This window comes from Diorhabda sublineata, chromosome 2 (assembly GCF_026230105.1).
Source record: "Diorhabda sublineata isolate icDioSubl1.1 chromosome 2, icDioSubl1.1, whole genome shotgun sequence".
Lineage (NCBI taxonomy): Eukaryota > Metazoa > Arthropoda > Insecta > Coleoptera > Chrysomelidae > Diorhabda > Diorhabda sublineata.
The window spans coordinates 19269868-19296634 of NC_079475.1; the positions used below are offsets into that span (position 1 = coordinate 19269868).

At 31.0% G+C, this 26767-nt stretch overlaps 2 protein-coding genes and 1 long non-coding RNA gene across 6 annotated transcripts in view; 2 read left to right on the plus strand and 1 right to left on the minus strand.

Moving 5' to 3' along the window:
* LOC130453286 (neurogenic differentiation factor 6-like) overlaps positions 1-26767 on the minus strand; it is a 45329-nt gene that overhangs the window by 13938 nt on the left and 4624 nt on the right. The window contains exon 1 of one of the 2 annotated variants that reach the window (XM_056792938.1): positions 12247-14209. The exons of the other annotated variant lie outside the window; for it this stretch is intronic. The gene's annotated coding sequence lies outside the window, so the exon portion shown is untranslated. Of the gene's footprint in view, positions 1-12246; positions 14210-26767 lie in introns of those variants that run through there. 2 annotated transcript variants of the gene reach the window in all.
* On the plus strand, positions 1236-16965 carry LOC130453284 (glycine N-methyltransferase). 3 transcript variants are annotated; one of them, XM_056792937.1, is made up of 6 exons: positions 1236-1590; positions 8092-8302; positions 12054-12181; positions 14224-14480; positions 16452-16588; positions 16731-16965. In XM_056792937.1, the coding sequence occupies exons 2-6, from the start codon at positions 8094-8096 to the stop codon at positions 16903-16905; spliced, it is 906 nt and encodes a 301-aa protein (XP_056648915.1). In that variant the 5' UTR covers positions 1236-1590; positions 8092-8093; the 3' UTR covers positions 16906-16965. The 3 variants fall into 3 exon arrangements, with proteins under 3 accessions (XP_056648915.1, XP_056648913.1, XP_056648914.1); XM_056792935.1 differs by having other exon boundaries at positions 1566-1618; XM_056792936.1 differs by having other exon boundaries at positions 1573-1815.
* On the plus strand, positions 21580-25708 carry LOC130453287 (uncharacterized). The gene is made up of 3 exons (XR_008911031.1): positions 21580-21600; positions 21792-21981; positions 25454-25708. It is a non-coding gene; the product is annotated as an uncharacterized LOC130453287 (long non-coding RNA).

The window sequence follows — 26767 nt, forward strand, 5'->3', positions numbered from 1 at the left end:
TACGGATTTTTTCGTTTCAAATAGCACAAATAGCATAATGTACTAAATAACGTAGATAAAGCCCGAAAGATTTGAGCTAACCAGCAAAATAATAAAAAAATAACAATAAGGAATATTAGTGGCACTTTTGAAACTTTCAACAAATTATCATTTGATTTTATTGCCAAACAAAAATATTTTCTCTTGCAACATAACACATTGAGATTATTTAAGAAACAAAACAACAAAATTACACTCAATAATATCAATAATAATAATAAATTATAGCTATTGGGACATATGCTATGGGGCAGGTTATTTGAAATGAAATATGGCAATAGAACCATAAAATATATTTGTGTATCAATTAATAGAGCATTAATGTTATTCACGTTACAAGTCCCGATTTTTATGGACTTTAATGACATTCAATTTAAATCTTAATTTGATAATTGTGGAACAAATATATTTCCGATAAATTATTTTGGATAATAATTTTGAAATAGGTTCATTTTTTATATTAAATATCTATTTTTGTAATGATTTACGAAAATGATGACGTCTACAGTTTTTATCTTCGAATACCTCAATTTAAAGGTCATTCATAATTCAATTTAATAATTTTGAAATCAAAGAACTGCAGTATTGAATAAATTGGTACATATTACTCAAAATGCCATACACCCGTCTCTTGACGAAGTAAATAGATGAACACAATCTTCTACACATAACAATAACTTCAGAAGTAATTCTCAAATTCGAGTAACTCCTGTTGACTTTGTACTTTATCTACATAAAGCTTTGATTGCTATGACACCATAGAATAAAGTTCAATGTGTGAGATTTGGGAATCTATTGCTCCTCGTCCTCCAATCCACTTCTCACAAAATCACGTGCATAATGAGGAAATGCTCTGTCTTGTCATAACTAGATACTATCATGTGTTAAGTTAGGATTGTTGGCGTTTAGAAACGTATTGGCAAGGACTGGTATAACCCGCTTATACATTTTCTGATGGTTTTTATGATGATCTTATCATCCAAGGAAAAATATCTTTATTACAGTCTCCTTCATTTTCACGATTGAATGAATCATTTAGGGAAAATGTAGCCTCATCAGAAAACATAATTTGCATGCGCAAATATATTTCTCAACTCATACTGATAAGTGCTGACATCTTCATGTTGAGTTAGAAAACTTTCCAGACAGATCTCGTACATATATCAGTAAACGTTTATTTTAGGAATGCAAGTATCAATTATTCTAACAACCGTTACAGAATATATTTATTAACGTAATAACCATGATACTAACCTTTTTATTAACAATATCACCAGAAGTCTCAAGTTCAAATAGTTTTTTTCAAAACAATGACGAAGCTACAACTATGAATTTATAATATAAATTAATTTTGTTATGATATAAATTATGATGTAATTTTTTTTCCGAGATAACATTCAACAGTTACGAACTTAATAAAAAACTAATAAGTATTTCATCATTGTTTTTAAATCTACTGAGTAAACTGATATATTTTCACAGTTTCGTCATCACGCGAAAGCATATAAGTTAGGAGACTGACAGCGTCACTTTCATCAGTCAGAGTTTACAGTAAGTAGTTGCAAGAATTCAAATTCGGGTGAGCTAATATGTTATTTAGATTAATTTTCATAGGCGTTACAACGACTGATCTATTTGCAAAAACATAATTTTTGTTAGTTTTGTTCATTACTTGGAAGGTGATATGTTAATTTCTAAAGCTGATAGTACATCCAAAAATAAAGGTACTGCTTTGTGTACATTTTTATGAAACTAAATAATTCGGAGATACTACGAGTAAGTTCATATTCATAAGGAAATATTTTAAAAATGCTTGTTTTTCTAGGTATCTTGTAATAAATCGCTAAAATCACCGTTTTTTTTACTCATTACTAGTATTTGACTGCAATCTTAACATATTTGCAATAGTTCAAACAGGTTATACAAATCAATGAAAAATTTTTTTTGATCTCCCTATATTGTAAACAACACATGTTAACATGTCACCAAAAAGGTATCGATTGCCCTTGACGACGGACTGTAAGTCAACTTTCCATATAAAACATGTATCTTATTTACTTATAAATCACCCAATATTCTTTAAGTTTCGACTACAAACAAAGAAAATACCTTTAATTTTTTATTCCATCAACAACATTAAACAGATAATGATTTATGAAAGTTAACTAATATTAAGTGCCATGAATATTGATAGTACAATTATTAGAATTATGAACATTATTAACAAAATTTAAGTAGATTCAAACTCTTTCTCGATTTTTCTGGCATTAGAGACTGACAAGCAATATTTGCTGAATCTTCTATATCCCTTTGACTATTGAACAAATCGATAATTTCTCTCAATTTTTCATAATAAACTGTCAGCTTCACGTTGCTGGTAAAATAACAAGGCTCAAGCTCAAGTGGGAATTTACGTTTTCACAGTATGAATGATCATTGGATAGATTCAATAGCCCAAGATATTTTTTCTTTCGTTCTTTCGTTAAATACATTATTTATTTATTTTATTTAGTGAAATATCCTGTATTCGTGTGAGTGGTGACATTGCATGAAATTAATTATCCTAATACCTCCAAATCACTTTGAGATACAAATCACCCTTTGAGGCGTACTATCAGCTCTCTTATCTTTAGGACTTATATCAAAATTTTCACAATTACTTCACAGTTACTTTCGAATTTTGATTGCAACTTATAATATGATATTGGAAAGTTTTTTAATAAATAAAAAAACTTTGCACTCTTTTATATATAGCTGTTTTATATTTTTTCCTGCTTCAGATAAAAATATAACGTTGATCAATATTTGTCTATAGCAAACTATTAAACTTATAAACAATTAAAAAATTGATAATAAAAATTAACAGCCGCGCGGAGCCCCATTTTCAACGTCAAATTTAAATTATAAATAATGGGGATGGAGCTCCGGGAGTTGGGACTTCTCAATCGGAAATTTCCTCCTCTTTATCGAGCTATTTTCAAAATTTCTAAAATATAAATATTATTCCAGTCATTAACGTAAAACTTAATACCTTTTTTTTCATTTTGTTTTATTAATAACAATTGAAATTTTTTACCTACACCAAAATCCTTCAAAAACATTTCTTAGAGGCCATTTTCGAGACTCAAATTGTAAAGTCGACTTTACAGTACAGTATGGTACAAATATGTAATCAATCATTGTCATGGATACTATCGTATAATGTGTAATTGCAATATGTAAAAATTATAACTGTATGTGAGAAAATAGTTAAAAAGTAATAGAACATAGTAATATTATAAAGTGTGGGTGTTTGATACAATTAGTGAATTCAGGAATAGCGAAAATATTTAAAGCATATGATTCAAATAAATTGACTATTTTTTAGTTCTTTAAATATATCAAAAATATTGCTGGAAATGATTAGAAAAAAATCCTGTGAAAGCCTTAGCCCTTAATATTAATATTAAGATATCACAGATGATAAATTTCAATTTTCCATGTAATAAACATGGGAAAGCTTGTTTTTTTTTAGTTTAGAATTTTATAACTTTTCAATGGTCATCAAAAATCATTCTCTTATATAAAATTGAACGTATTGAAAAAAGCTGTCCTCTAATTTTTCGATATGCTGATGCGTTTCGAAGTTATTCAACTTTAAAAAATATTTAATAATATTTTCGCATTTTTTTCAAATTTTTTAGGAAACTATGAAGTTTGTCAAACAATTTTGTAAAATTTTTATAATTTTCTGTATCCTGATGTTTTTTGGTTTCACAGATACTTTTATTTCACTATGAAGTTTCTAATCGTATCAAAATTTTTAAAATAAATTAAAATTATCTTTTTGAAAATGATGAAAAAAAAATCCTGTAATATCCACAGTTTTAATATTAATATTAAGATATCCCGCATAATGAATTTCAATTTCCCGTATGATTAGAATTGGTTAGGTTTGTTTAGTATAGAATTTCATAAAATTTCAATGGTTCATCAAAAATCATTCTATTATATAAAATTGAACGTTCTACAAAAAAAAGCTCTCCCTTAATTTTTCGATAAACTGACGCATTTCGAATTCATTCAACTGAAAATATATTTTATATTTTCTCATTTTTTTCCAGTTTTTTAGGAAAGGTTTGTAAAATAATATTGTGGAATTCTTAAAATTATTCAAATTCTAAATATTTTTTGGTTTCACAGATGTTTCAAATTCTATCGTATCTGAAATTGCAAAATAAATTAAAACTATTTTTTCTACTTGAAATTATTTTTATTAATTTTTTCTCTCAACTTTATGACATTAGCTTAATAAAAGCATCTGTTAAACCAAGAAAAATTAGAGTACAAAAAATGTGAAAAATTTTAGTAAATTTTCCGATAAACTTGATAGTTTTGTCAAAAAATTTGAGAAAAAATTAGAAAATATGAATTATATTTTAAAGTGGAATAACTTCAAAAGACGCCAGTTTATCAAAAGAAATCTTTTTTGTGGAGCATTTTATATAAAATTCTAAACTCAAAAAAACAAGCTTTCCTATATTAATCACACAGGAAATTTATCATACGGGATATCTTAGTATCAATATCAGGCATTCATAGGATTTTTTTCAGCATTGCCCACAATATTTTCGAAATATCAGAGGAAAAAATAGTCGATTTTTTAATCAGTTTAATCAGTTGGTATCCTCGACAATGAATTTTAAATTTACTCAATTTGCCAACTAATGATTAGAAAGTAATAGTTCTTATGTAATCAACTTTGTTACTTAGTAGCTTCTATCATTCAAATTATTCCTAAAGACAATTTTAAATAAGATTTGTGCAACAATTTTAATTTTCATTTTTTTTTTTTTGTATGGTTTGAATAAAATTTTATTCAATTTTTTCCGGTTTCGTGAGATTAAAAACAGTTTGATTAAAAATTAACGAGTTTTCAAGAAAAACTGATATCTTCACTCACATCTCTAATAAGATTCGATCTAACAATCATAGAATTATAAAAAGCGTTCATGAACCATTGAGCTATTCAAGCTATTTTTTTGGTTATGAGTTATAAATTTCCTCTATTTCTTTTATCGCTCTCTATTTATAAAAATTTTTATTACTTTCAAATATGTCACCAATTTTTTTCTTCAAACATGTTGAGTCATCAAGAGCTAAAAAAAGTCAAATTATTAGATTGATATGAAGTGAAAATTTGAATAGAAAAAAACCACCTAACCTAACTAGTAATTTAAGGTGAAGTAAAAACTCTTTAGTTCTCGAGTACCTTAAAAAATAAACGGTCGACGATGAAAGTCCTGAATTTCACTTGAAGTGACTGTCTTAAGCCGCTACTAGCGAATTAATTATGGTCGAGTCACGCATCTCATCGACACGATCTCACATATCTTAAGATTCCGACAATAACGAGGGCCTCTGGTTCACAAATCCCAATTATAAGAACAATAATAAATCATATTTCATTCGGATCCAATAGACGTCTCTACGTTTATCAGAAGAATGATGAAGTAAAATTATAATTTCCTCAATTTTTATGTTTTAATTTTCTTTTCATTTAATAAAAGTTTAAGCTTTAATCAATCTTACATGAATCTTCAAATTCAATTTTCAATTTCCAGCTAATATAATTTCTTTTTGCATATTATTTATTGCCAATTCCTATCATTATTTCCTTTACTATATAAAGTCTATAATTTTTTATTTTATCTTTTCAAACATCTCTGTTTTAATCATACCAAATCACCTCATAAATCGTAAAAGAAAAAAAGTAACTTTCTAAATATTATGGGAATTCTGCAGCGTCAATTTCATTGGTAATGCCGAAAGTTCTGTATATGATATGGTGTTGATCAATCAAAGATTGAGGATACGAGAGATTTTACCACCTCGCAGGTGTGAAATTTGGACGCATTTCCTCACCATCCGTCATAATCCTAATCATCTGACAACCTTGTAATAGTGTTTACATTTGTTTAATCGCAATCTGGACAAGTCTATACCCATTGTGTGGCCATAGACCAAACAGTAGCCCAAACATACTCGTATCTTTCACGGAGTAAAGCGGAGCCAAAAAAGACCCAGGAGGGTTTGTCAACCAATAAAGTAATAACGACCGTAAAAAAATCAAACAATCGCATTTGGCTGAAAAACATGACAAAAATCTATGAAGTTGGCTAAAAATTTCGGTAATTTGATATTTTCACGGTCCTCTATTTATGTCTCTAGAAAATCAAAAATCATCCGATCCCGATGATTTTTTTAAAATTTTCGTTTTTACGACGGATTTATGAAAAAAAAATATGGAAAATTTCTCACCTGGAATGTTCATATAGTTTTATGACTTTAAATGTGATCATAAACGCACTTCTTCACATATAATCGTTCATAACTTTTTTACGAAGCATTAAACGCAAAAGCAGAAAGCAGTTCATATATATTTTTCTGATCTACACAAAAAAACGAACATTTTGGAAAAAAAAATTGAAAAATGTTTGTTCATTTTGTATCTCATTAAAGATTTCATATGGTTTTCTGACTATAAATGTTATCATAAACGCTCTAGAAAATCAAAAAATCGATTTCCATGAATTTTTTCTTAAAATCTTCATTTTTACGACGAGTTTATGTGAGGAAATGTAGGAAATAACTCACTTGAAGATTTTATATGGTTTTATGACTTTAAATGTGGTTATAAACGTAACCTAACCTAACAACTTCATTTGATTATTTGGAAAAAAGTTATCAATAACTATACGTGAATGAGTACATTTTCATGAACACTTAAAGCCCTGAAACCAATATAAGTTTTTCTTTTCCCATAATTTTCCGTAAATCCACCGTAAAAATGAAGATTTAAAAAAAATTCATTGAAATCGGATGACTTTTCGATTTTCTACAGCCAAAAAACAGGGGGACCGCGAAAGTAAAAAATGACCCAAATGTCTTCCCTATCCTCCGAATTCAGTGAATATTTCTTCTGTTTCGAAACCTGAAAATATGACTCTACGGAAATGTTGCTTTTCAGGATATAAAAAAATATGGAAAAGTTGAAAAAAATCTCAAGTAACCGTTCAATAATAAAATGAGATTTTCATCTACAAAATCACGAACATCTCGATCTGCTATCGTAAGCGTATCACATCGTTCTGATGTAAATATGTAAGACCTTGTGTATAATTTATTAATTGTTCATATGTTCACGTTATTTCGGTATCAATACAATTTTTTTCGAAATATGATATCAGTTTGTTTTTGTCAGCGTAATTTTCGCGAGTATTTCGGAATTTCCATCATTTATCACATTTTTCAAGGTCAAATTGAGTAAGTCTCACTGAACCCAAAAAAAATTACAATTCATTTAATTGCTGTGGTATTATATATAATTAAAAAAAAATCTTTTTTTATATAGACTTACAAGATTCATATTGAATTTGAAGTGATAAAATATTCATTTTAAACGACGTATTGAACGCCATCTGGTCAATAAAGGGAATTTTGAAGTAACGTTTGATAATAACTTTAAGTATCGATATCTCGAAAACGAAGCGAGATATCAAAAAAATTAATTCCATATTTTCAATTTATTTTGGCGTAATTAAGCCAAATCCGCTCTTAAATACCGGCGTCATGGAAATCGTACTCTCCCCGATTTTTCATATTTTGATCACATAATTTGAATATTTTGATGTCGTATATCAATTGCTTGCATACGTAATTCCTGTTAATTATGGTCTTCAATATGATTTTCTTATTTTAATTATTAATTAAGACTCGCAACTTGTAAAATATTTAAAACATAGAAAAGAAGTTCCCATCGATTAGTCGTACTGTGGGTTATACAACAACCCAACATCTGATCAATTGAATCATCCCGAATTTTTCTTTTGTAAATACATTCGACGAATTTGGTTACTTTTTTTCTTCTTTGTTAATTACGGCATTTGGTAGCAATATAGCAGTCCTCTTTTTTTGTGAAACACAAGAACGCTTAATAACTTTTCCATGGAATCGTCATAGAAAAAATAGCGTGTCCACTGGAATTTATTATGATTTTTAAAAATTTTCTAGATATGGCAGAATCAAATGTTTTTACTACAAGATCTCTTGGTACCGCTTCAGAAGGTATTAAAGATCAATATGCTGATGGAAAGGCTGCAAAAGTTTGGGAAATATTTATTGGCGATAAGAAATCAAGGACTCAAAATTACAAAAACTTTTTAGTGGGTCTTTTGAAAAGAAGAGGATGCAAGAGAATATTGGATGTTGCCTGCGGAACAGGGTGAGTGAATATAAACAAATATTTTGTCGACGATCGAAATAAAGACTTTGATTCAAGTAATTTGTCAACAGAGAAGCATAGGAGGATATAATTTTCATATGATTATGTTTTAAAAGTTTTTGATTAATGTTGTCAGGTGAGATGAATTTTCTGTTTTCATTATAATTATAAATTATGGATTTTCCAAGCTCTAATCATAGTTTTTCTTCATGGAATTCTGTATGCCTTGAAAGTTTTTTATAAAAGATTATCGACTTTTGAAGTTGTGGATAAATTTTAATATATATTGATTTGAATTTATCATTTCATCATTTTGTGGAATCTTTTTTACTTATATTAGATAAAAACACTACTTTAATACAGATGTCGTTTGTGTTGCAAATTTTTGTGGTCCTATATCATACCATCCAATTCAACACAATCCAAGCTTTCCAGCTTTAATCGTAGTTTTCTACTTTTTTATCTCAAAATTTCAGCAATTGTATTTTCCTATATTTTCTTTGGACTTTTTTCTTCTATTACTCAGGTTGGCTAAATTTTTTTCCCGATCTGCTGCTCTATGTTCTACAGGGACAGAGAATTCTCTCTTTTGTTTTTACTTCAACCCTAAAGTCGCTTGCCCTTTTAGCTTTGTGTTCTGTGCGTATTTTCCTGAGAAACTATTTTATAGTAGTGAAAATGAGTGACGCAATACGACGGTTCACTTAAAAGAGCTCCTGCTTCTATTAGTAGCGACACGAATGTCAACCAAAGTCTAACTTTTCATGCGGTCTCTGATGGATTAAATAGTACAACATCGTAAATCCGGAATCGATGGGAAAGGATTGATTCCGAATTTTAGATTTTTCCGTCTTTTACATCATACGAACATTGCAATGCATTTATGGTAGAGAAATCATATCGCATTTCATAATTATGTTAACATATGCATAAATTATAATAAAATAAAATCGCGTCGTTTAATACTGCACAAGAACACATTTATAAAATACTAGCTTTTACCCGCGGCTTCGCTCGCATAGAAAAATTACCAAAAACCTACAAAACTCCATCACTCCACATTGAATGTCGGCGCCTAGCTCCTCTCCAACTCAACCGATTTAAGTGTTCAAAAACTCAAAAGAAAGAAGGTGTTTCAGCGAGTGTTCTCAAACCAAAACGAAGTCTCTATCTTGTATAGAACCTGAGATATTGAGGATAGAACGTGTGTATGTGAAAAACTCCCATAAGTAATGTACAGGGGGAAATCGCATTTGAGTATAACTTGAGAATGGTGAAAATTAGATGAAATCCGATGGTTGATGGCTGATCTGTGCATCAATACCTTTCATTGAAAAAAAAATTAATCAAATCGGTTGGGTAGAACGCCTGAATGGACTCGAAATGGAAATCATCATTTTTTTATAAAATATTAATAATCAAAACATTAAATACTCTATAAACATATTCTTCTTGTTATCGTTATGTACGATGTCGACATCTTGTGTCAAATACAGAAGCTAAAAATTATGATACGAACGAATCAGTCCGGATTTTAGATATTCCGCATTTTAGAACCTGTATCAGTCATGTAATCACTGGAAATAAGACCTGGAAATACGAGTATGATTCGTAAAAAAATCAGAAGTGGGTATAAATGGATGATGGGTGGAGAACGTGTAACAGAAGCTAAGCTGTACAAGTTATGACTATATGCAATGTTGAACGTATATATCGATATCCATGACATTGTTCATCGTTAATATAAATCTATCAGTCAAAAATTGAACATATGATACTTAATGGAGCTGCTAAGGTCACGCGTTTCATATATCAGATTTCAACTGGCCAAGACAGGTGGGATCTCTCACCACGGCAACATACATTTAGTAAGAGTTTTTAGTAATAAAAGCATTTCAAGATATGGCCCCCAATTACTTTTATTTTAAAGTGTAGTTACGCCTCAAGAGAACTCATCATCGTGGTGTCGATGAGGAAACCTAAGAACCTGTAATCGTAAGACTCAAGGAGTGTTTATCAAGGATGCCTTGAATCGCGGGAGCAAAAATGGAATTATTGTATTGAATGTGAAACTTTTTATGAAGTCAATTATCATATTTACTAGTGAACTGCTGCACTGATTCTTACGTATGCCTTTCACTCTCCATTGTCTTCTACTTCAGTTCTCTACTAAATACTTATAACTTGTTCTGATTGTTTTACAATTATTTCAATTTTTAAGTTTTCTCCTTTGTGACCCATTATGAATATTTCTATCTTTCTATGTTAATAGTTATGTTTTTAGTTTTGATATCTACTTCAATGTTATATTCTGTTTCAACTTTTCGTCTTTAATGAACTAAATTTTTGACTCAAGTTTTTACTTCTTTTAGTACATGTCATACATTATAATTGTTAAAAACTTTCCTATATCATTTATTTTTGGAATTATTCATCATTCTCCAACACAATTGGATCCACGAATATATACGTCAATGTTAATAAAAATTCCATGTTATTGCTAAATATCCGTTAATTATTATTAGTAAATAATTTCGGAGGCATCATTAATATTTAATATTTCGTAATTCGTATGACGCCAGTAAACAAAAATATAGAATTTTTTTAATAACATCACTGATAATGTTCCATGATTAGTCTTATCGAATATAATGTAATGAGCCACTATCAGTTATTTTTATTTTGAATTTTGAATATACGTTGCTAGTAAATGATGGTCCAACAATAAAGCATAATCTTAATTGTGAATAAACCAAAAATATTTAATTTATTTCTTTATGATTTATTAGTGCGAAATAAAATACCGGCAAATCCTATCCGATTCCTTTCAAATAAACCCAACAGACCAATTAGGATCGTCACTGCGATAACACGGTCATTAAATTTGTCACAGAAAAAAGCCATTGTTTCGTTGACCCTGTGACAATTTTCCCACAAAAATCCCATCTCACTATTCCAGAGTAAATGATGGCCGCACATGATAGCAAATGCAGTAATTCTGGTATAAACGAATCCAGATATTAATTTGCATCATCGCTGAGGATGATTCTATTGGTGAAGGCACAATTCACTTCATTCCGCTCCAGCAACCATTCAGCGTATTTATGTCGCTCTAAACGTTCAATAGGCTTTAGCTCTTAAGTCAATTGAACTTTTAAAGCCCATAAATTTGAGTCTTTATTTGAAACTCGCATCCGCTATGTCCGTAAGATCTTCAACTATTTAGGACGACAAGGAGTTGGGGCTATTCCACCATATTATCGAGAACTGCCGCGATATTTTCTGTAGATTTTGGATACACTTAGTAGTAGACTATGCAGACTCAAAAACAAAGGAATGAAATTGAACAAAAAACTCCATGTTTAGATATAACTCACAATTGACATCGTTCATTATGGTTGAATCACCTTTTATCAGAAAGGTCTGATAATTCGTATTAAAGTCACATCGACATTTCAAAACTACAGTTTGAATTTATTCTATATCAAACTATTGGCAACACTCCAATTCATTGTCTTGCATCTTAAAAATCAAAAAGACAACAATGTATCCCCTTGCTAATCGATTGAATTTAGATAGATAGTGGAGTAATTTTCCTTTTCCTCGTAATTGATCTACATGTTGTTAATGATTAGGAAATCATCAGAATTTTTAATGGAAAGTAATAAACTTTAATTTCTGTAATCCTTTACTTTGTGTCAGTGAATATTATAACACCTTGTGAGTTACAAAAACAATTTTTTTGTTATAGTATTGATTCAATAATGTTACTTGAAGAGGGCTTTGAGGTCGTTTCCGTAGATGCGTCGGATAAGATGTTGAAACAAGCTTTAAAGTCCAGGTGGAACAGAAGAAAAGAATCGGCTTTCGACAAATGGAGTAAGTACTTTGCTCATGGTATAATATTATAATTGGTTTTTAAAAAAAAATGGAAACCCACTTACCGTTTTAATAAATTTCAACTAAGTAGGCATTAACTGAATGTTAATGCTTCTAGTAGTTTGGCACTTGTCAAATGTCTCTAGTATAAACATAACGTAGTTGTTGGAAGTTTAGTTATTGACAAGTTTCATGGGCAATCTCTGAAGAACAAGATCTGAAGAAATCGTTAACAGTTAATCACTTTGTGATTAACAGACAAACAATTTAAGATATCTGTTGACGCGTTGAGATCCGTATTCAGATTGAAATAAGAATTAGGCATAAAAGCAACAAAAATGCCAAAAAAGTGAAGAGAAGCTTTAGTTAAAGCATCTCACAGAAAACTAGGGATTTGAGAAAATTGGACAGAAAATACAAAATCGAAAAGAAAAATTTAAGCAACGTTCTAAAGCAGTGGTCTACAAACTTATTAGCCAGAGACCCAGATATGAACTATACAAGAATTTTTGGGAGTCAAATCTGTATGCTTAGAGAGCTTATTGTATCAAAAAGTAGTACACTAAATTTCATATTAAATATATAATTTTTAATGAGAACAATGTGTTTGCATCTCTTTGAAAATTTTGAGTAAGTCAGATTTGTATGTTGTTCTTTTCAATTTTATGTACGATTCCAAATTCTCACCAATAAGACCACTTATCAGTTTACTCTTGATCATGCTTATGTTTGAAAAAGATTGATATGAAGTATATATAGAGAACCCAAAAGGAAATGCAAATGCGAGCTTTTTCAGCTGATCGTAAAAGTCAGAAATACTACTCCAAGCGTTGAAAATGATAATGTCTTCTGCAGGTCATTCAAAGCATTTGAATCCGTGAACATACTTACACAAAAATTTGATGGTGCTCTGCTACTATTATTACGGCTTCGTGTGTAGTGGTGGCAGTAAACAGTGTGTTCAATATGAATATTGCAAGTGGTTCTAGAAATTGCAGCTTGGAAAACAGTGAAATTGTGAATCTCAAGTAAACAAAGGTTTTTTTTATTACTATTCAACAATGGACTATTCCAGGATGATTTCACCGTTCGATCACCTTTGCTGGGTGGACACAATCTCATCGAATACTATTACATTAATATACACTAAATCTTTAATTTTGGACAAATTGCATTATGAATTGTTCATCGCATACTGAGCGAGAGCGATGACCAACAGAGAGAGCATTTGAATGCACAGTCGTAAACTCGTAACTTCAATTTTTTCAATTTATCTGCACTTTGAATCATCCGTTAAGGTTAGGTTAGGATATACACGCTCTAGAATGGTTTACATTCAAGAATATTAACATGACGAGGTTCACGAAGTATAAATTTGAAAAAATTCACAATGTTAACCAACATAACATCATAAACCTAGTGCTAATAGGACACTTAAGTATAACGTCACAATCAGCCGCCATAGTGACGTGGGGGACAAAAAATTTTCCACAATTATATCCATGGCGTCGATATCGTAGTTACTTCAAAAGTTATATGAGAGATTCAAAAGTGTAAATAAGTTAACCTCAAAAAAGTTCTCAATGAAAAACCAATAACTCACTAAGCTGTAAAAAGTCTCATGCGAAATCAATGTCGAACACCAGTGTTTGCCCAGTGTGCCTAGGGGTCAGAATTCATTTCAAAGAGAACAACTGCAGACTATGATGTTCACAGGAACATGGAATGGACTGTCAGACTGTTGATAAACATGTTTCTGGACGTTAAAAGTCTTCTTATCCGACCACCAGATTGCTACTTCTCTTCCCAAAAATATTAACAGAACATGTCATGGATTCAACCTTGGATTGCTATCTTTGGATTTCTTTCTTGGATTGCTATCCTTGGATTGCTATGCTTGGATTGCTATCCTTGGATTGCTATCCTTGGACTGCTATCCAATAGCAGTAATTTGATTGAGATAAATTCAAATTATACTTCAATTTATATGTTACCTTTCAACTTTGTCTCTAATAAAATAATTCGACGGATTATTTTTTCAGTCATCGAAGAAGCAAATTGGGTGACCCTCTATGATGATATCGAAGATTTGGTAGGAAATGGCTTTGACGCGGTAATTTGTTTGGGAAATTCATTTGCTCATCTATTAGATAATTACGGTGATCAAAGAGAACAACTGAAAGCTCTCAGAAATTTCGAGAAGTGCGTAAAACCAGGAGGTCTTCTTTTAATTGATCACAGAAATTACGACGATATTATCGATACCGGAAGAACCGCATCGAAATGTATATATTATAATGTAAGTATTCTATTGGAATATTTAATGTTGAGAAACAGATATATCATTTTTATTATAACAAATAAAGCATGTCTAAATTGAATTTATCATCAAATAGTATATGATGAGTGCGAGCCAAGAGCATAAGGGAGTTACGTTCAATCGAATTTTATACGTTTCCTACGAACACTGATGAATTTCGCTTCATTTCGGTTTAACACGAAATGAGTTGAAACCAGGTGTCTTTATATACAAGGTGATTTTTACATCTTCACAACTTGGAGTGGGCAACACTGCTTTATTTAGCCACCCAATTAACAACTGATAATTGCTTTTCGTTTAGTTTGGTTTCACATTTCATTATAGACATATTTATACCAAAGCAACAGACCAAAAAATTCAACTACAAAGATATGTGGAGATATTCTTTGATAGTGGACTATGTAGTTTTTGACAAGAGCATGGAATCAGATTAGTTGCGAGCTAAATAAGGCCAACATCGGATTAGTATTTGTCTTGCATGCGCTGTTTTAGTCTTCATCTTGTAGTGTTATGCTAGTTCTTGATCGATATAAAGTCCTATATATCACCTCGTAGCAACTATAGTTAAATATTATAAGATTACTAACCTTTCAAATCACATTTGAAACATATCAATCACAATATAGCTCTATACAACTTATGTCTGGAGAATAACTTGCATGGAGCTTCGTTCATAACTAGGAAACTGGCAGCACTTTGTTAGTTCGTCTATATATACATAGTAAAAAAGCTTCCCCTTTCTTTGCTTGGTGCGTATTTTTCTAAAGAAACTATTTTAGTTGTATCGTGAATAATTGACTAAAATTAAAATGAGTCGATACCATGGATTTTTAAATTCAATTTTCCTGTATTTTATTGCTAAATTCCTAGAATTTTGTCATCTGATATACAATTAAACATGATTCGGAATTTGCTACAAACGTTGATAAATGGTTGGCTAAACTTAAGCGATCTGAAATGAGCACCGAGGTCCACACACGTAATGGTAGCCACAAAGAGGCTATCACCCTCGAAAAATCAGAAAAGTCCACAAAATAATTTCAGATATCCGTAAAGTGAAGCTGATTGAGAAAGCTGAGACTAAAGATATCAAACGAACGTCTTGGACATATCGTGAATGAGTATTTGAATATGCGTATGCTCTGTTCAAAGTAGGTGACTCACAATCTACCAAAAACAACAATGAATTGATGATACTGAGCAGTGTTTCGAGCTGTTCAATGGTAATAAACGTGAATTTTTGCATCAATATATGACAATGGATGAAACATGGGTCTATCATTTCACACCTCAGTCGACATTCATCAGTTTTTTGGTTTTGGGTTGCGTACGGTAAATAATCATCTACTATTGACAGTAACTATTAAGTAAAATTATCGGAGCCTTTAAAGGGATAAATTGTGAAGAAAAACCCATTGGAAGACGAAAAAAGTGCCCTTCCATCAAGGCAATGCAATGTGTCACAAATCAATGAAAACAATGGCAAAAATTGAGTTTGAACCTGCTACCGCATCCACATTATTCTCCAACTGTGACTAACACGACTATTTCCTGTTCTCGACCTGAAAGGATAGAAATTTAACGCCAATAAAAAGGTTATTGCTGAATCTGGAGCCTACTTTGAGACTCGAAAAATGGTATCGAAAAATTTGATGACCAGTATAATCATTGTATCACCCTCAACGGCAACTATATTAAATAATAAAATCAAATTCTATCAAAGAAGATGATTTTTTCCTTTGCGAACCAACTTCAAGTCATACGCAAATTTGATTTTGTGTTGGTCCTACAAGCTTCAGCTTGCGGTCTTATTTTCGACTCGATATGAGTATGTGAAGCTTTATGTATTAAAACATTATTCAAAAGCAAATTTAATCATCTCTAATTAGAAATTTATGTCGTAAATTGTAATAAGAGAGTGTTTGATGAAATTATTCTTTATTATTTCAGTCTCCTCACACAACTGATATTAAGACCTCCGTGTTATACGTTGCGGGAAAACCGGCCCTCGTAACATTGGACTATTTAATTGACACATCATTGCTAGAGGATGAAAAAAAAGACTACGTAATAGGAGACTCTATCAGGTAAAACTTTTAAATATTTCTACTTGAAAAATCGCATGAACTCTGTATTGAATTTGAAATTTACGAGTATTATGAAAGCATAAATATCAATTCAATATATCTCTCTGTCTTGTGATTTAATAATGTATTAATCTGTTTTCAGTGAATTCCGTCTTTCCTACTATCCACACCGATTGAAAGTTTTCAAAGAAATGTTACAAAAAAGTTTTGGAGAAAACTCGGAATATCAGATTTTTGGGGATTTCAAACAACTGGATGAAATTGATGTACCCAACTTTTATATCCATGTCGTTCAAAAAAGCTCCAGTATTTTTTAAGAATCTAGACTATACCAAATTTATACAATAATATTTATAATGATTATATATTTATTTTTATTAAATAGTTTTATTCCTTTCAAGACTACTAATGCTCCTTGCTACGTTCCTAATAGAAACCGCTCAAAATATATTAGAATGCAGATGTACTAGTAGCACGACGGAGCTCCTGCACATGTCGTTCGTCAGGTCAAGCAACATTTGGACGAACGTTTTCCAGTGCGTTGGATTGGTCGTGGTGTAGGTCCCATTATTTGACCTGCAAGATCTCACACCACTAAATTTTTGTTTATGGGGCTGGATGAGAAAAGAAGTCTACAAAATGAGAGTGGACACACGGGATGCACTAATTAGACTAATTGTAAATACTGCAGCCCATATTAAAGAAGAAAGAAATGAATCAATTGGGAGAGCAGCAAACGCTCATCGTAGACGAAGCAGTCAATGGCAGTATTTTTGAATATTTATTGAAAGAAAGCTATGATTAAGAAAATTTTTATGTGAAAATTCGTTTATTTGTTAATATGCTATAACGGATAAGAACATATGAGTTTTTTCACATTTTACACGTTCTTCACAATTGCCCATAAAATAGATCTGAAGAAATTTTGGATCTTCATTTGGCATTGGCATCAATGGTCCAATTTTATGATATACCTGGCCTTGAATTTTGTTGTCACAAAATTACGACCATCAGATGACAAATCTGGATTTGAACATTTGAAATCCCAGAAAGAAGGGATTTCAAAGGTTCAGGTGGAGTAGGGAATGGTGACAATAGAACTTTTCCTGATGCGCAAGACATGCCGGGTGTTTCATTGCGAAATTTTAACGATTGACAATAATTGCATATTTTGTCCAACCCACGAATAATAATACACAATAATACGCACAATACACAATACTAAATATAAATACACAATAATAAAAAAAATATTCGAAGTGAGGCAAAATAGGCAAAATAAGACATCTATAGTGTGTAGTCTAAGAAAATATATCACATTAAAATGTGGCGCAATCTATGAGGTGCGAAGGATGAAATTTTACAGTTCTTTGTAAAGAAATTCGCTTAAGACGCCATCTGTTCCAGACTTATGGAAACTACGATTAATAACAACAATCAACGTTGATGATCAGTTTATTATTAATTATCAATTATTGAGACCATTAATTTAAATAATAACTATCCTATCATTTAAGTTGTACCAAATTACATATTAATGCCAACTTTCATGAATATCAGTTGACTCGTTTTTGAGTTCATACGTAACATACACACGGACACTGAATTTTTATATATTAAGATATATATAAATTTTGACAAAACTTTTATTAAAATATTTGTACATATGATGTGTTTTCAAAAAAGCAAAAACGGCAAATGAAGTCATGGCCACAATGCTTTTGGGTTCCAAAAGTTTAACATTGATTATTTATTTAGAAAAATGGAAATGGTTAAGTGTTACAATGATTTACTGACATGTTTAATCCAGATCTAAAAACATGCGCATTTGTCAAAAAACAGGGTCATTACAAATAGTCAAAATAGGTTTTCGTATATACAATGGAAGTAACATCAAAACTATGTGTTACTGAACAACTTTCCATATAAGATCTTTCAATGGATAATTTTGGACGTTAAAGGTATAAGGAATTGAGTTTAAAAATAAGCCAGGAGGTAGACAAAGAATATCAGCCAAATATAGAGTTACATTTTGAAGATAACCGTGTCTCACACCGGATAAGCGAACGGATCAAAAACAGGTTGCTATTTAACGAAGCCTTACCTACCGAAAAATACAACTTCGACTAAGCTATCAAGAAAATTTAAGATGAAGAAAATGAAAATATATGTTAATGATTGTATTTTCAAAAAGTAGATAATAAAATAGTTTATAGAAAAGGTAATAGAGTATTAAAAAGCGCACAAATATACAGGGTATCCCATGACGAGTTAAAACTATCTCTATATGGCAAAATACTTATAGTAAAATCATGAAGATTTCTACGTATGGGTTTTCGAATACGATCTTTTTAACTAAAATATTTTCAAAGATGTGCGACTTTCGGTTCTAACTGAAGTCGACTGTAACTTTGTTTTTTTGAATAGAGCACCCTGCATATTAATACATTTTTAAAATCTACATAAAATTTTAGTATGCTTTTTTTCGAAAAATGTATACTATTTGAGTTATTGATTTTTTTGTAAAAAGTTTGACCGTTGCAGACCCTTATACATTATTTTTTAACGAAAATACCCTTAAAGATATGGAAATGGTTTCTGTTCGGTTGCTCTTAGCAAGGTCAAACATATTTGAATCTATGTATATAGGCAAATTCATGTATACTTTCCTATACCTAAACCTTACCGTTATCCAAATATTAAATGGTTTCTGTAAATTTTTAGAGATGCAGGAAGAAAATGAAAGAACGGACGAACATGGGTAAAGTTGTGAATGTGAGGAAATATGTAGTTGTTATCATTGCGCAAGCACACGTGTACTATTAACATGTTGACTGTTATCAGTACACGTGCTAGAATCTTTTAGTTGTTATTAAACGTGTAAGTTATAAATATACCAGTGATTTTGAAGATATGGTTTTATTACGTTCCCACAGATTGGAATAAAAAAAATCACCAAATGGTTCTGGACCAGCGTCGGGTTAAAATTAAAGAGATAGCTGAAGGTATCGGCATATCAAAAGAACCCATTTGCCACATACTGACTGAATAATTATGCTTACATGTGCTATCCGCGCGTTAGGTGCCGCGTTAGCTCACTATGAACCAAAAGGCATTAGTGATACAATTAAAGCAAAATGAGTTCGATTTTCACATCGATTCATAACAATTCTGAAACGAAAAACAGGAAGGACAAGGGTTTGCAAACGGCGAAACTGCTATCAGCCAAATGGCGACCATTTTCTTAGACAGTCATGGGATAGTATTCATCGACTACCTTACAAGTAAATGTAAAGTTTGCTGACCCCTGGTTTATACATGCTATTAAATTTTGAGCCGTCATAACATACGAATTATAGGAAAAGAGAAGAATCTGAGAGATTATAACTCTAGACGCTTTTATTCAACTATGTGTAGATTTATTTGTAACTCTCCATCGTGGCTTTTTAGTGTTAGTATATCCCACCACTTTTATTGCGTTAGCCAACCAGGCTAAGGCCTCAATGTTCATTGTAATTTTTATCTTTATACCCAAACAAATTTTATAATTGTCAACCCTCTGTTGGAGATCTACTCTTCTACCTGAATCAATATTACTTTAGAATTTAACACCTCAAATTTTATTCTGTTGTTCGAGAAGATCTTAGTATAATTTTATTTTCGACAATAAATTCATCTGAAAAGTAGAAAATAAATATAGTTTTAAAAATAACTGAAAAAGGCTGTTAAATCAAATGATATTAAAAAGTTGAGAATAATTTTTAAAATAAACTTGAAACAATAATGAATGAGAAATACTAATATTATTGTGAAAAAAGGCGAAAGGCGCTCGACGTTCGAGATATATGGAACAAAGCGCCCCACGCTTTTTTCACAATAATACTATTATTTTTCATTCATTATTATTTTAAGCTTATTTTATCAAACTTTTTAGTTTGATGTGCTTTAGAAGCGGGTTTTTTTATTTTTTTAAACTATATTTATTAATAGAAAGCTCCGATGAAACTGGTTCTAGCAGAACCAGTTTCTATTAATGCTCTATCATTACAAGACAATGCAGAAAATGCTTTAAGCCAGAAATTTATAGAAGCACGGATAGAAGTCGTTCCAGGCACTTCAGCTTGTAAGGACAGGAAAGCGAGTTGTAAATTGCTTAAAGCAAAAGTAGATGTAATAAGGGGTTACGATATAACCAGAGATTCCTACATAACACTGGGTGAAGTGTGAGAGAAAAAAAAATTTTTCTTAAAAATAAATTGTAAGAATCAGAATAGTAAGAATTCGAAAGGAACTCAAGAAAAAGACTAGAGATTTAAGATATAAATAAATAAAATGAAAACAATCTCAATTTCAAACAGATCAAGTACAGATACAAATTTTATAATACCAAAGTAAAACAAAAATCACAAATAAATCAACAAAATTAGAACGAAAATACATAACATAATAAAAGTATCAATGAGAATAACATCAACAGTGGAATTGGTGATAAATGAGAAAAGGGGGGCAAAACATGAAAGCAATAAGACGATATCAAAACAAAACAAACATCTGGTGTTGCAAAGATGAATGAATTTCGAATTATTTATCTTGAGATAATTGATGGAAATAAGTGAAATTATAAATAGATATAGAAAAAGATCTATATTATCAAATAATAGTATTGTTGAAGATCAAGGCAGGTGACACATAGAATCCAAAATATTTATCATTATGAACTTAATCTGCATCATACTTTTTTAAAATAGCATTAATTGTGCATATATGTATGTTAAAACAACCGTATATTAAACGAAAAGCGCCCACGGGACTTTCATAAAACAGAACTTTCAAAATCAAGTCAAGTGTAAATTATCGGCTTTCTCATAAATATTGACATAATGAGTAATTGTTTCGAAGTTTCGAAGACTAGTTGACTTTTCTGGAGGTGTAAACAGAAATAAGAGAATATAAAAGGAAAATCCTAACGATTCTTATCCATTAAATAATAGAACACATAGAACACCATAAAGGTAATAAATACTACAATTTTGTATGATTTTTTAAATTGATATAAAAGTTCAAGAATTCAACTCTTAACTCAATCCAAATATGCTAAGTTTCAATATTACGGCTTAAATGTCCAGAAGCAAGTGACCAGGGTCAAATATATTTATAAAATTACCGTATTTGTTCTATCTAATTCGTGAAATATTTGTTTCAGATGAATTTCTACTGCATTCTGCTGCTAGTAATTTTAAACATCTACTGCTTAAAATGTTCCCCGTATAACTCAAATTACATAATCCCAAAACGAAGGTACTGCGGAAAGGCTTTGACTAACATGGTTTTAAAACTATGTCATGGAAAAGTTTACGATCCCAATGTTGAATATAATAACAAAAGATCGGCAAGTAAGTAGAAAAGTTCATTGAATCAGTAATTTGGGAGGCTTATCCATATCAATCATTGTTACTAATTCGTATATTATCTGTGAATATCAGCAAAAACTATTTTATTATTGAGGGAATTAATTAATATCTGAATGGGTTTTATTTGACTCAATATGATTGGTATATGTAGAAATGGCTATTAGCTCCTCATATGGGATGCACTACAGTTAACGAACTGGATATAAGTTTTCAAATTCTACACCGACAATTTGAAATTTCAAAATATTATAGAAACAGACGTGGAATATTCAAGAGCGGCCTACTTGTCATAGGCACTTTGATAAAATTATTTTTATCGTCATTTGTAATTCTTGTACGAAGAATTAGTGACTTATTAGCTAATTTCTTCCAATACTATTGATGCTATATCCAGGCTAGAGACATCTGACATTTCGTAAGACTTGTCCGTAAGTATCTCGATGATGTATTTCCAAGTATATACATTGATCTCGTCATATCACTCTCTACAAATACTGCTCATTAGAGTATTTTCAATCATTTCAAGCAGTGAAGTCTCTAAAAAGTAATTTGTTTATTTGATATTTGTGCGTCCTTTATTAGTGTCTGGACAAGTTCAAACAATCATCAATATGAAATCGATATGAAATATTTTACATTTAAATTTACATATAAAAAATTATCTTCAAGGTGGGTACCGTAATTTTGTGATTCTGATGAAAAGCCTGCTTTCAATAAAAATCTGGATATCGCCAAATGTGATACAAATAAACTCTTCCGACGATATGTCAAGTAGATGAAACTTTGATACACCTTTATAACATAGAAACAAAAATACTGTCGAAATAATGTACTTACTTAAATCGAGGAATATGTTTCCAACAATAGCAAAAGCCGTTTTATCGGTGAATGGTTTGGAGTTCGATTGGTATGATCTACCGTCTTATTCACCATATTCACCTTATAGTCCAGTCATTTTAGGTCTTCTAAACCTCAATCTGCGGAGGTAAAACTCCTGGTTGGGTATTTGTATACACCTTTATTACGGTGTGGTAATGAAGATGTACTGGCTAAAAAAAACTGACTAAAATCAATTTTTCGAGAATATCTCGAAATCTATTGCTCAGAGGTCTAATGAAAATTGTTTCTAGTAGAATTATCTACAAAAAATGTCTTGTGCATTTTTCTGTAAAATCAACCGTCTTCAGAGTAGAGATAAACCCTCTTACACTCAAGTAGTTCCAGTAGTGCCTGTCATGTGGAGATGCTAGATTGTAGGGCTCGAGAAAGAGATACCTTGGTAATGGATACCACAGGCTTGCACTTCTCCAAAGAAATGAGTCCCGATAAATTGATGTGTCTACAGGTGAAATTGATGTTCATAGTCCACGTCTGCCTATCGTGTAGGTCTTGCAAAAATTGTTCTTCGCAGGATCATGCCTATAAGTCGAACTGCTCTCTTCTGTATTGAGTCGACATTCTTCAAGGTATTCTTGGGATCCGACGAATCTGGACCTTGTTGAGGACTATAACATGGTCCCTTTATACTTAGTAATTATTTCGGACCGTCAATCTAAAATAATTCTCAACTGAACGAGAGTGTTAAACTTACCTCAATTGCTTTCTGCTCTCAAACAAATTTTATAATAAGTGATACATGCACTTAAATACTTGATCAACCTACAAAATTTATTTTTTAACCAGAAAAAATAATGTAAAAAAATATACTTGACTGATTGCCTCAACAAGTATCCACATTTCTAGAAAAATATTCTGTTTCTACATGCCATGACCGGATGTAATACAATTTTTTGGAGGAGGAAAATTGAAAGTCATGTTTGAGAAAAGACCTGATATAAACAATTTGGCAGAAATATTCCAACGAGAAAATTGTTCTCGGGATGTTATTGTCAATGCTAGAATACATTGTATACTAGCAATTTACGGTGCTCCAAATTCAGAACAATCGATAGATAATTACAGATTTTGTAACAAAACAAAGTAAGTGCAGCTATGAAATGTATTACTACTTACTTCTTCAGGAGCTAAACAGTATACTATCAAATACAAACCTGGCTAGGAAGAGAAATTGATCCAAAACAATGGGGTTGGGTGTACTACAACCAATAAAGTCTTTATTACCATCCTATGATCTATTGAACATCATCTTTTCTAATTGTACGAAAGGTTGTTGTTTGTCAAAAAAATTGGATTGAAATGTTCAAAACTTTATGGACTTTGACGTGGCCAGTCATGCTTAAACGCGGGGTCAACAATGATGGAAATGATGAAGATGTATATGTAAATCTAGAAATGAGTCCACTCGACGTTTTATCATATCGACAATGAATAAGAAAAAAATATATACTAAACTTCATTTGTTTTTTTGTATTCTACTGAATTCCAATAACAAATTATTTATTCTTGAATAAGAAAACCTTTTATTGAAAATCATGGATTATGTGTACCATCTAAAAAAAATGCGCCTTGAATTCTACATCGTAGGTGGTGAGAAAACGTCATGATTTAGATTATTTCTCAGCCAAAAACGATATTTACAGAAAAATGCAAGATACATTTTTTGTAGATAATTTTACTAGGAACAATTTTATGATAATCGCCATTGACCTCCGAACAATAGATCGCGGCATATTTGCGAAAAGCTGATTTTCGGGACCTTTTGACCTTTATTACTTTTTTAGGTGATACGATATAGATGTCGATTTCTCACATCTTCATTACAATATCTTAATAAATGTGTATAAAAGAAATAAGCTCACTAGGATTTTTTCCGCAGATAAAACCTAAAATGACTGGATTCTAAGTTTATTCGCTCCGCTCACTTTCTGTTTCCATACTTGAGAAAAAATTTCTTCTTAGAAAGCGTAAATGCCTTCTACAAACGCTTATTACGATCGACTTTCCGAAATACGTTTTTAGATGATTTGAAAACATTGGAAACACACTGGTCTAAATGTAAAGACTTGATTGGATAGCAAACTGTAATTTTAGTGGACTAGTAGCTCTTTTATTCAAATCTTAATCAATTTCAGAGCATTAGTTCAGCTCTATTCAGTTTGCTTCCAATTGTAGATTGTGAGAGCACAACGCGAACAGAGCTCGTTCCAGGTGGAACAACTAGAAACTCCGAAATGTTTCATCGCTATACTCGACATTGAAAAGGGTCTGTGCATAGAGAACTAAAAGATGAACAAATTCTAGCAAAAAGCCTTTTCTTCAAAGCTAAGAAAAATATTTCAAAGTGAACTAATTCTGAGATGTAAGCGATGTATTGCACCTCTCCTTCACTCACGTTCAAAGAACTAGAAATCATGTTTCCAATATTATCAAATCATATTTGTTCAATACATATTCTTACCTTCTCACCTTCTTATGGAATTTTGCTCCCTTTGAATAGATGAAATTCGATTATAACAATAATTCAAAAGACTTTATTAACTAAATGTTTTCACAGGTTCTTCCAATCTGGACACCGATTTTCCAATTGATATTAGTTCAGACTACGACTCAAATTTCATATATTCACTTCTACAAAAAGATTTTCATTTTCCTACGCCCAACAATCTTCACAAGAGGCAACTTTCGAAGAAATGCTGTGATGAACCATGTTCAGAAGATACGATGTTAGAATTTTGTGGATTCACAATATAAGAATTTTGTTTCCATATTTAATGCTTTTTTGATTATTATAATAAAAATTTCATTATCAAAATATTGTTTTAATGAAAATTGAGAAAATTTGCAAAGAGTCGGTTGTACGTTAATATTATAGGATTTGATCATCTGTCCCTAAATTTTGTGAAAAATTTTACAAGGATCAGAATTTTAAGATTAGTTCTCATCAAAATTAAATCAACCCTCTGGTAAAAAAATAGAAATGAAGTTTGATTGATTCCTTTATATATATGTTTTTTAACTATCAACTATAAACTTAGTACTTTTGAAGATTTATGTGAATAAGAAAAATAGTTATTTATTATGGAAGTAAAAAAGGACTAGATTTTTGCTTCAGGTTATATCAGACAAAAAACCGGAAGAGAGATGCTTTATTGTTAAAAATTTGTAGACAAAAACTTGTAAAAACTAAAAAACAAACATAAAAATAACTAAACAAAGATACAAATGAAGTAAAATTTCAATATACAGAAGAAAACCACAATGAGTAACAAAATTAGATATAATAGTAATTAGCTACATTCTGTATCATTTTTCTGTATCGTTTCACGTAATTCCAAGAATTTCCTTAGGTGAAACAAAGATCGCATATTATTTGCAGATATAAGTAAACCTTTGGTAGACCTGGGTTGATTTGGCTTATTTTCATACGCCTGAGGGGAAAAGAATTGGATACCAGACTAGTTAGTGTTTTTATGAATCTAATAAATTCGCAGTCCACATCACCAGAAAGCATCTTCCATTTTGTAAATACTGCTGCATGCTGCCGGTGGATTCTGAATCATACGGTGATACGACATAGTCTATAGTACTAGAACCGGTTTTAGTTAATCTGGTTGGTGCCATATGGATGATCATACCAAAAGAATCAAAAATTGACTGAAGTCATTCTTGACCAGCACACACACTGGAATAATCAATATCGAGATCGGCACATGGAATTGTTTTGCTTTTTAGAGGTGAGGACTTCAGTAACGTCTATAATTTGTGACAGAAAGTATGCACGTCAGTGTCAGGTATTCTATAAATACAAACAATATAGAGGTCATAAATCTTGTGGTAGACGATAGAAAATTCGAATACTTTCTCAGAT